Here is an 11,864-nt window from a genome sequence, read left to right as displayed (position 1 = left end):
AGACCCGGCCCCCCGCACTAGACCCGGCCCCCCGCACTGGACTCGGTCCCCCACACTGGACCCGGTCCCCCGCACTAGACCCGGGCCCCCACACTAGACCCGGGCCCCCACACTAGACCCGGTCCCCCACACTAGACCGGGCCCCCACCCTAGACCCGGGCCCCCACATTAGACCCGGTCCCCCCACCTTAGACCAGGGTCCCCCACATTATACCCGGTCCCCCACACTGGACCCGGCCCCCCGCACTAGACTCGGTCCCCCGCACTAGACCCGGTCCCCCGCACTAGACCCGGGCCCCCACACTAGACCCGGTCCCTCACATCGGACCCGGTCCCCCACACTAGACCGGGCCCCCACCTTAGACCAGGGTCCCCCACATTATACCCGGTCCCCCACACTGGACCGGGTCCCCACACTGGACCGGGTCCCCACACTGGACCGGGTCCCCACACTGGACCGGGTCCCCACACTGGACCGGGTCCCCACACTGGACCGGGTCCCCACACTGGACCGGGTCCCCACACTGGACCGGGTTCACTGCGCCCTCTCCCGGGGGCGGCGAGGCCGCTGAGCCGGCGCCGGCGCGTGCGCGGGGAGCCTGCAGCCGGGAGCCGGGAGCCGGGGCCTTGCTCCGCCGGCGGGACTGATGCGCAAGATGTCGATGCTCGGTTCGGTGCAGATCAAAGAGGCGAACGCGCATCTGGCGGCCGTGCACCGCCGGGTGACGGAGCTGGAGCAGCGGCTGGAGGCGGCTGAGCGCACGGTGCGGGAGCAGGCCGAGCGCCTGATGGGCAAAGACCGGGAGCTGCAGGCCGCAGTCAGGGAGCTGGCCCAGCGCAAGGACCGGTGAGCGGTGGGAGGACAGGGTGTGAGGGGACAGGGAGGAGGGGAGGGCAGAGTGTGAGGGAGGAGGGGAGAGGGTGGGGTGGGGAGGGGAGAGGGTGGGGAGGATCTGAGGGGAGGGTGTGAGGAGAGAGGGGGAGGAGGGGAGAGGGTGGGGAGAAGGGGGAGGGCAGTGTGATGGGCTGAGGGAGGAGGGGAGTGGGTGGGGACGGGAGAGTGTAAGGAGGGGAGGGCAGAGGGTGAGGAGGGGAGGGGAGAGGGTCTGAGGAGGGGAGGGTGTGAGAGGAGAGGGTGGGGAGGGGAGGGTGTGAGGGAGGGGAGAGGGGAGAGGGGAGAGGGTGGGGTGGGTGTGAGGAGGGGAGAGGGTGAGGGGAGTGTAGGGTGTGAGGAGAGTAGGGTGTGAGGGGAGAGGCTGACGAGAGGGTAGGGTATGAGGGGAGGGCAGGGTGTGTAGGGTGCTGAGGGGAGGGTAGGAGTGAGGTGCCAGGGGAAGATGAGATGGGATGGTGAAGGGGCTGAGGTAAAAGTAAGGGATGAAGGGAAAGTGTGAGGGGAAGGGGTGAGGTAAAGGGAAGAAATGAGGGGAATGGGTGAGGGTAGGGGGTTGAGGTGTGAGGGTAGGGGAGAGGTGTGGGGGGGTGAGGTGAGAGGAGAGGGGATGTGTGATGAGACGGGTGAGGTGGGAGGGGGAGGAGTGAGGTGTTGGGGAGAGCGTGAAGTGTGAGAGGAGGGGGGGAGGGTGAGAAGTGTAGTGAATGGTGAGCAGGTTTTGAGTGTCGTGGGAGATTGGTAGTGGCAAAGAGGGAGTAAGAGGGGAGGTGTGGTGATGAGAGAGGCTGCCAGTGCTTGGGATTTAGCGTGGGAGGTTGAGGATAGATGGAAAAGAACTGGAAAGTATAGACTGAATGGAGCTCAGTATAACAGTGGAGCTGAAGCTGATAACACTGAATCTGTTGCAGGGAGATGGTGGATGTACAGGAGAAGCTGCAGGACTGTCAAGGGACGGTGCAGAGATTACATACGCTGATGAAGGAGAAGGATGATGTAATTGCCCAGCTGAGGCATCGCAGTCAACTGTTGGATAAGATCACCCGCAGCCGACCCCTCCTTGACAACTTGCTGTCCTACATGGCTGAAGCTGAACACTCACATAGCGTCCGTCTTCCACATCCCACCTTCCCTGAACACCCAGCAGACTCCCTTCACTCAGTCACCAACGGGTTAATGAACACCAGCCCCAGTGACCGGAATTTCTCTGTCAGTGAGGATGACACTGAAGAGCTGGACCAGGATGACTCGATCTTTGGGACCACAGTTTAAACCTGCACCTGATCCAAGTTGAATGATGCTGGGAAGAGCCGACAAGTGCCTGTTAAGTTTGCAGATCTAGAAGCCACACCAAAACCCGTGATCATGAAGCATTAGTTGAGAAAGCGGAAGCTAAACGTTCTCTTTCACTCCAAGTAATCCGATTGTTGGATTTGCTGACATTTCATTCCAAAGCTACTAGGATTTGATGGAAATTTACCTCACTATAAAGAACGTGGCCTTCAGAACAGTGGACTGTTAACACTGTTTTTCAATTTCTTAATGCGGTAAACATTGGTGTTGGGGTAACTCAGATTTCAGGCTTGGTTTTGAGCACCATGATCTTTGATTCAACAGTAGGGAGAAGAGGTGACCTATTCGTAGAGCACAAAAGGCAAACCCCAGGTCCAGCCACTTCTCCTTCTATGTTCCTCCAGGGTTTGGAGTATGTGGAATGTCCCTGAGTTTCTTATTGGTTACAATGTGTGTTGGGTGATTAAGTACCATTTGCTGTAATGGGATTGTTATTTCCACGTTGGGAATCCAGCCATTTGTGAGGAGTGCTGGCTTGTTAGGGAGCTGGTTTTGTTGCATTGTTCTTTGTCTTCAGGACTTGAGTTTAAAGCCAGCCCAAATACATTGACAGTTTTTGCTAGCTGGCAAGGTAGTGTTTATAGATTCTACTGCTCGTGCAGTGGTGAACATTTCCACTTGTTGAGCTGCTTGCTGCATTGTTGGAGATTGAAGATTGATACCTGGCCAAGAATGCAGGGAACTTCGAACTTTGTTGTGTCTGACATGTCCCTGCTGCCCCTTGTCCTGATAATTGCCCAAATTATCTGCTACAAAGTGGAGTGCAATCTGCATCTACTTAAATATTGGGTTCTGTTGTCTCTCCATCATCAAGAATTTAAAGTTGATAACACTTTGTCACAAGATTTAACTAGATAGCCAAAGTCATGAGGGTGGGGATTGCTTCCCTGCTGTTGTTCTCCTGCTGCCCAGCACTTTGCAGAACTGCCGCTTACAAGTGTGCAACTAACTTCCTATGAAGTGATAGCAGTGGAACAGGAGCAGCAACGGAGGTGGTTCTTGGGCTCTTGACTATTAGCAATCTCATCTCGTTGGCTTATTCAGTCAATTATCCCAATAACACAGACACAAAAAAAGCACATTGTGCAGATGGATCCTGCATCATTTGCACCTGGATTCAAATCCTGCAATAACAATCTGAAGGTTCTTCTGATAATATTGTATAGATAATATTGTTTCTCTTTCCTCTTGCTCTGTAATTGGCCATTGTGAGCCCCTGCACAACGCACAGGACGCCTGTTTTAATGGGGACTCTAATTTACTTTCTCCACTCACCCACTGCCTCTCTTTCACTTCTCAGATCGATTCAGCAAAACCTAAACTGGTTTCCTGGATTCATCATTGCACTAGTGGTGCACGGGAACTCCATGCAGGTCACACGTAATTCACTAAAGTAACTGGGTGACAAGTTGAATGTGTAATGGTGGTTAACTACATCCAGGTACAGGACACGCATCTCTTTTGCTTCCCTGTCTAAAAACAGTGGATATAAAAAGGAAATTCCATCTTCAAATCACAGGACTCTTGAAGGTTATGTCATTCCTACCTCAGGTTCTTAAAACCAAACAAATAAAAGTGGGTAATTATCTTTCAAGTAAGTTGGTGAGTAGTGAGTAACGGTGTCAGTGCGTTAATCATCATTTTGTAGAATGGACCAATTGCTTATAGGTTTTGTGCAGAAAGACCTTTGCGTTTGTGTTTAATCCTAAATAATACCCGTCAGGCCACCTGTTCCCTATCACACTACTATTACCTGCATGGAAATTGGCAGCTGTACTTCTGACCTTTAGAAGGAACTTCAAAAGTGCTTTCCAGACTGGAAGGTGTTTCAACCGATTCTGGATCAATGAAAGCTCCTTTATAAATGTAATTTATTTCTTCCATTTGATGTTGAAGTGAGCTGGTGACCTGCAACCCGACAGTTGCCCGGTCTCCTCCCACATTGGATTGAATTCCGCCCTCCACATAGAAACATGGCTTGGGAACCCAGTAACTCAGGGGAATAAATGCCAGCTCCACTGTATGTTGCTTGCCTTTGCTGCAATCAGATGCTTTTTTTGGCTATACTGAATACATATTAATTCCAGCACTTGCCTCCCATCCCACTCACTTTGAAATGTATGCACTTTATTCCATCTCATCTGCACAGCAATGATCTTATCTCTATGGTCAAGCGAATTTCAATTTACCAGGCATGCCAACATATTTTGCTTGGGCCAGTTTGAACATTGATTTCTCTAATTTCATGTAACTCCTGAATTCCTTCAGCACCCCCCCCCCCCCCCCCCTATCGTTAGCATCTCTCTTCATTATAAACCAGTATCTGAAGTTCCTTCCTACACATCCAGTTATTCACAATACAGTAAAGCTGATAGTTCACTATATGATGATTCTGAACTTCTGTAGGTTTGGAATTGAGGGTACTAGATGATGTTTCCCACACACCTTATAAGCTCGCCGGGGCCTTATTCCTCAGGTCCTTGTAAACTCACAGGCTTCTGTTGCCCCAGCTCACTTTAAAACCACTTACTGAAAAAATGTATTATACTAAATTTGTTACATCTAAAAATAGTGTAGAATAATGGGGCAGTAATAGGCATGACATCCAATATTTAGAAAATCTGAGAGTGCATCATCACCAGAGTCCAGAGGGTGCTGGATTATTTGAGATTTACTTTACTTTTTTTCCAAATGTGACATTTGGAATTGCTGGTACAGGTTTGGGGTATTTGGTTTGACTGATTCGCAGTGTGCACTCATTTCACTGGACTCTGTCTCCTGTGTAGCTCTGATTTGGTTTGGAATGGGACTGAGGATGCCCTCGAATGCAGCAGCCGAGGCCACATTTGTGTACCTGAATATATAATTTATAAATGTAACAACATCCTAATGGCAAGTGACTTCTGAAGACGGCCTCTCTACAGTGAAGAATATGCAGGCTGTCCCACGCAGGAGTCCTGGCACTTAGCCAATATACTCAGTTGGTGCGCCATTTTATTGCTGCCGCGGCATTGAGATATCTCAGCGTCTTTAAAAGCGGTGGCATGCCTTGGCATCTACCTCCAACCAGATTCCTCAATCTAGTTCATGGTAACTGGTGAAGAATTGCACAGTTGTATCTGAGGGGAACTGGTTGATGTCGCATTGTTGATCTGGGGTGGAGGTTTCTCCTTAATTGTTCATTGTCAGCAGCACTTTGCACATGGTCTATGATCCTTTTCCTCTTGCCCCTCCCACCACCAAAGAAAATAGAGGATGTGTGCAATCACAACAAGGTTAATGTATAAATCGCATCTCTAAAAGCTAATGACTGCTTAGAGCAATGCTAATTGTCAGTCAAGTTGTACTTATATAACCATTCTGTATTTATCACTCATATCCAGTAGTATAGCAATAACCTTCAAAAGGACTGTTACTTTACAATATCCATATGGTTCCATTATTCTGTGTAATCAATAATAGTCTTCATATAATCGTTCTAGCATAGCCAATGATAATTTAATCACTCACAAATCTTTATAATCTAGGTTTTGGTCATATAAAAAATAATTTTTCATGTAGTCATTCTCTGGAAACTAGAGCTACATAATGTTGGAATTTCATTATTATGTGAATCTGCTGTAACTCTATTTTGGTTCATTTATATCTCGCTGCCTTTTTAGTTTAAAAATGTATCTTACAGCGTAGGTAACTGCAGCCATCAGTTTTAGACTGGGGAAATTCTCAAAAATACAATGAGCTGATTTGGCATGTTCTTTGAATATAGTGGTTGGACAAGATTCCTGGGTCTAAGGATTTTGTTTTTTTTGTTTAGTTGTAGATATATGCAATAATCCATGGTCCCTGGCTGGGGGACGTATCCGATATTAAACTGACAAGAACAGACGCTATCCTTCATCTTAGTCAAGAGTGTTCAGATCCCTTATTGTGCTTCACTGCAATGATACATTATTAAAATGCAAGTAGCTTGAACACTATTCTGACGTGCTTACCAAAAACATCAGCACTTAGCGTTGAGGAGAAAATATTCACGATAGTTATGTTTATATCCAGCAGTGGATAGTCAGGGAATAGGAGATGGAGCAAGAATGGAAGAAGAAGCACGGTTTAATGATTGCATAAGTCATGTTTGTATAAAATATAAAGTTTTGTTTGGAGGGTTTTGGGACTATGATGAAAATTTATTTTATTAAGTTTGCTGGATGAATGTACCACACTTGCTCAGGGTTATTTTTGATCATTGTTTGTAGATAGAAAACTGGTAAGCGGTGCCTTTTATAAAACTATGCAATAACTTTATAAATGATTTTTGCGAGTTCCCATATTGGTCTGTGTTTAAATTGTATGTTCTGTGATTTTTATCATATCATATACATACAGCCGGAAACAGGCCTTTTCGGCCCTCCAAGTCCGTACCGCCCAGCGATCCCCGCACATTAACACTATCCTACACCCACTAGGGACAATTTTTACATTTACCCAGCCAATTAACCTACATACCTGTACGTCTTTGGAGTGTGGGAGGAAACCGAAGATCTCGGAGAAAGCCCACGCAGGTCACGGGGAGAACGTACAAACTCCTTACAGTGCAGCACCCGTAGTCAGGATCGAACCTGAGTCTCCGGCGCTGCATTCGCTGTAAAGCAGCAACTCTACCGCTGCGCTACCGTGCCTCGTGACCACAGCACTCCAGCAGACTCTCAGCATCCAAGAGGCATCAACATCAACCAGCATCAACAGTAGGATTTCTTAAAGGCGTAATGTCAATATTCAGCTCTTATCATTGAATTCACGTCTGTGTCTGGATCAGGCATGGCAACGGAATTAGGAAATCAGTTGCCGGAAAGATCAAAACTCGCCAGCACGTTGGCATATACATCTGTGGGAAGCTGGGGAACCTTCCTCTGTAACCTTAGAACATTGAGTTGTGACACATCAATAAACCCAAACTCCACAGCAGGGGCCCGATCAGCCAACTGTGCCTACACTACTATTTGAAGAGTTACCAAATTACTTGTGGCCTGCCATACTCCTGCAGATGCTGCCTGTCCCGCTGAGTTACTCCAGCTTTTTGTATCTATCCCCTTACACCCATGTACCTTTTCCCAAATATATCCTTAAAAAAAAATCATCAAATCTATTTTGCAGCCCCTTCAGGTCGTGTGTTCTAGATCCATCTTGCTGCATTTGATACCTTCCCCTCTGAGTCTTGTCATGGGCTTGTTGTTGATTACAAGCAGATTTAGGAAGGCTGAGCGAACTACTGGTTGCTACTTCTGCAAGTGTCATATGTTTGGATGTGCCACTGTTATTCATTGAGTGCTGCTGGTCAATGCTCCCTAAAGCCACCTATTCACTTGCTCGTGAAGATGAGCACCACTGCCCTGTATCTGCTCATGGTGAGGTGGAAGCATCTGTCTGCTGGTTGAAGCATGTGTTTCTTTAATCTGACGCGGGAGCTTCGACCGCCAGCTGTGGGAGCTTCAATCGCCCCGACTGTGGATGGTTCCACTGCCACTGCCACTGCCACGGGGGGGGGGGGGGGGGGGGAAAGTTTTATTTTTATTTTTTTTAAGACTTTGTCAAAGCAGAAGAGTATGCGGAAGAAGTGCCATCGAGAAATGCTTAAGAAGATTCATGAATGATTGATTATTAATAATATCTGTATACTATAGAGGGGATTAACTATATTAAGGATTGTTAATTTTTAGAAGTACTTGATATATCGGGGGGGTTGGAGAATGTGGATGCTCCACCATAATCATGGGCACAAGTGTGGTGCGGACCACACCTCGTATAATAGAGGGGGGTAATGTTGCTAATCTATTTATTAACAACATTAGAGGGAGGGTCTATTTCTCTATCTTTCTTATTTCTTTTCTGTTTTTATACCTGGACTATGGAGGGGAGCACACTGAAATACGGCACAATGTAAATACCGGAAGAGGTATCAAGGTAAGGAAAAAGGAAAAAAAAAAGGAAAAGGAAAAAAAAAAAGGAATGAATGGATAACACATTAAATTTTTTAAGCTATAATGTGAATGGGTTAAATGGACCGATAAAAAGGAAGAGAATTTTAACACAGATGAAAAAATTGGAAGTAGATATAGCTTTCTTGCAAGAAACACATCTAACGGAAAAAGAGCATCAAAAGTTAAAGAGAGATTGGGTAGGAAGTATGGTCGCATCTTCTTTTAACTCAAAAGCAAGAGGGGTTGCTATCCTATTTAAGAAAACCCTACCAATTAAGATACAAAATATTGTAAGTGACCCAGTAGGTAGATTTGTAATGATACATTGTCAAATTTTCTCAGAATTGTGGACCTTAATGAATATATATGCACCAAATATAGATGATGAGAAGTTTGTGCAGGGTACCTTTTTAAATCTGGCGGAAGCACATGAAAATATATTGATAGGGGGAGATTTCAATTTTTGTTTAGATCCAGTAATGGATAGATCATCAAGGACAACGACAAGGACAAGAGCAGCGAAGACAACCTTGAATTTAATGGAAAATTTAAATTTAATAGATGTTTGGAGGAAAAGCCATCCCAGGGAAAGAGACTACTCCTTTTATTCCAATAGACATGATACATATTCTAGAATAGATCTATTTTTGATTTCAGCTCAATTAAGGGGTAGAATAATACAAATAGATTACAAGGCTAGATTGTTATCGGATCACTCACCATTATTAATGAAAATTACGATGCCAGATAAAGAACAGTAAGTCTATAGATGGAGACTCAACTCTTTACTATTGAAAAGGCAAGACTTTTGTGATTTTATTCGAGGACAAATTGAATTATTTTTGGAAACAAATTTAAATTCAGTTGATGATAAATTTATTGTATGGGATGCAATGAAGGCTTATTTGAGAGGCCAAATTATAAGCTACTCATCTAAGATAAAGAAAGACTATAGGAAGGAATCTGAAAGATTAGAAAAAGAAATCACCGTATTAGAAAAAGACTTACAGAAAACTTCAGATACGAAAAAAACACAACTTGCAAATAAAAAATTTCAATACAATACTTTACATACTTACAGAACAGAAAAACTAATATTACGAACTAACCAAAGATATTATGAATTAGGAGAAAGAGCGCACAAGGTATTGGCATGGCAAGTGAAAGAAGAACAAATATCAAGAACAATAAATTCAATTAGAACGGATTAAAACATTATTACTTATAAACCTAGAGAAATCAATGAGGTATTTAAGCAATTCTACACTAATCTGTACCATTCTGAATCTGAAAAGGATGAAATTAAGATAAATAATTTTTTATCCAAGATACAATTACCAACAATCTCTAATGAGCAGATGGGACTAAATGCCTCCTTTACTTTGAGAGAGGTGGAGGAAGTATTATATTCTTTACCAAGTAATAAATCTCCAGCCTGAGTTCTATAAAAAATTTAAAGATAATGTTGTTACCAGTATTTATGGAAGTGATACATCAAGCGGAAAAAACTTCTACATTACCAGAATCCTTCTCACTGGCAATTATAACCGTAATTCAAAAAAAAGGGAAAGACCCTTTAAATGCATCTTCTTATAGACCAATATCATTGTTGAATGCAGATTATAAAATAGTTGTTAAACTTTTGGCAAGGAGATTGGCAGAATATTTACCGAAGCTGGTTAAAGAGGACCAAACTGGATTTGTCAAAAAAAGGAAAATATCTGATAATGTAGCAAGATTTATAAGTATTTTACATTTAGCACAGAAAAGAAAGGAATTGAGCGTAGCAGTTGCTTTAGATGCTGAAAAGGCGTTTGACAGGTTAGAATGGGATTTTTTATTTAAAGTATTAGAGAAGTACGGATTGGGAAATGGTTTCATTAACTGGGTAAAAGCTCTTTATAAACAACCTAAAGCCAAAGTGGTGACAAATGGCCAATCTTCTCAATCATTTAATTTGGAAAGATCTAGTAGACAGGGATGTTCCTTGCCACCGGCTTTATTTGTATTGGCCATTGAACCTCTGGCAGAGCTAATAAGATCAGATTTAGACATTGAAGGATTTAAAGTTAATCAGGAAAATCACAAAATTACTTTATTTGCAGATGATGTTTTAATTTGTCTTACTAGACCATTGGAATCCTTAAGAAAATTATATTTCAGACTGGAAGAATATGGGAAAGTATCAGGATATAAAATTAATAAAGATAAAACTGAAATAATGCCTCTTTCTGAAGGTAATTATGATCAATGTAAAAGAGAAAGTCAGTTTAAATGGCAAAAAGAAGGCATGAAGTACTTAGGGGTTAAAGTAGATAATAAGTTAAATAATCTGTATAAACTAAATTATAAACCACTAATTAAAAAAATTGAGGAGGACTTGAAGAAATGGATGAATCTTCCAATTACATTGCTAGGGAGAGTGAACTGTATTAAGATGAATATTTTTCCGAGGTTACAGTATTTATTCCAAACACTGCCTATACCTTTACCAAATAATTTTTTTCAAGAATTGAATAAAATTGTGAGAAATTTTCTTTGGAAAGGTAAAATGCCAAGAGTGTCTATGGAAAAATTAACATGGAAATTTGAATTAGGTGGACTGCAATTACCAAATTTTAAAAATTACTATCTGGCAGCACAAATGAGTTTTATTTCATCCTTTTATCAAGAGGGTGGAAAAACAGCATGGGTTAAAATTGAAATGGATAAAATAAAAGAACTATGCCCAGAAGAATTTATCTATAAATGGGAAGCGAAGCTATTAGTTAAGGATCAAGAGTCACCTTTGCTAAAACATTTAATTAATATATTGTTGAAAACAGTTAAAGCTAATGATAAAAGATTTTTTCTAACAGCTAAAACTCCATTAGTAAAAAATAGATTACTGCCGTTTGCTTGGAATAATCAAATATTACAAGTCTGGGAACAGAAGGGTATTAAACATATGGGAGATTGCTACGAAGGAAATAATTTTTTGACATTTTCTCAATTGAGAAACAAATATCAAATTCCAGGGAATAGTATTTTTTTCTATTATCAATTACAATCTTTTTTAAGGGAAAAGTTAGGTAATTCAATGTTTTTATTTCAAATTAAAGGAATTGAATCCCTGATTCAGGGCAAGGGAACTAAAAAAATTATATCTTCAATGTATAAATTGTTACAAAAATCTAGTCCAAAGACAGGAATTCAAAAATCAAGACAAAGATGGGGAACAGATCTGAATATTAGCATTGATGAACCAAGTTGGGAAAGATTGTGTTTAGAAAGTATGAAAAATACTATTAATGTGAGATATAGTTTAGTGCAATACAATTTTTTACATCAACTATATTTAACTCCGAAAAAATTAAACAATTTAAATCCAAATTTACCTGAAATTTGTTTTAGATGCAACCATGATGTGGGTACTTTTTTACACTCAACATGGGCATGTCCGAAGGTAACTCCTTTTTGGAAAGACCTAAAAAACTTTTTGGAACAATTGATGAATAAGACCATACCATTGGATTCAAGGTTGTTTTTATTGGGAGATACTAAAGGAATATTACCAAGATTAATTTTAGATAAATATCAGGAAAGATTTCTCAAAATAGCAATAGCAATAGCAAAAAAATGTGTGGCGGTCACTTGGAAAGATCACA

General features: G+C 42.5%; 1 protein-coding gene across 1 annotated transcript; it reads left to right on the top strand.

The window, feature by feature from the left end:
• Nucleotides 1–70: 70 nt before the first annotated feature.
• vmac (vimentin type intermediate filament associated coiled-coil protein) lies at nucleotides 71–6,527 on the top strand. Its single transcript, XM_078424184.1, has 2 exons — nucleotides 71–847; nucleotides 1,804–6,527. The coding sequence occupies exons 1-2, from the start codon at nucleotides 648–650 to the stop codon at nucleotides 2,162–2,164; spliced, it is 561 nt and encodes a 186-aa protein (XP_078280310.1). The 5' UTR covers nucleotides 71–647; the 3' UTR covers nucleotides 2,165–6,527.
• The last annotated feature ends 5,337 nt before the right edge of the window (nucleotides 6,528–11,864 follow it).

This window comes from Rhinoraja longicauda, chromosome 28 (assembly GCF_053455715.1).
Source record: "Rhinoraja longicauda isolate Sanriku21f chromosome 28, sRhiLon1.1, whole genome shotgun sequence".
In the NCBI taxonomy this organism is placed as follows: domain Eukaryota; kingdom Metazoa; phylum Chordata; class Chondrichthyes; order Rajiformes; family Arhynchobatidae; genus Rhinoraja; species Rhinoraja longicauda.
The sequence above is the reverse complement of the archived record's forward strand: the minus strand, read 5'-3'. Positions and strand labels throughout refer to the sequence as shown.

What these genes read in the sequence shown, in the direction of transcription:
- vmac (XM_078424184.1), top strand. Translation starts at nt 648, where the DNA reads ATGCGCAAGATGTCGATGCTCGGTTCGGTGCAGATCAAAGAGGCGAAC. An exon ending in CTGGCCCAGCGCAAGGACCG is followed by an intron (nt 848 to 1,803) that starts GTGAGCGGTGGG and finishes AATCTGTTGCAG; the next exon opens with GGAGATGGTGGATGTACAGG.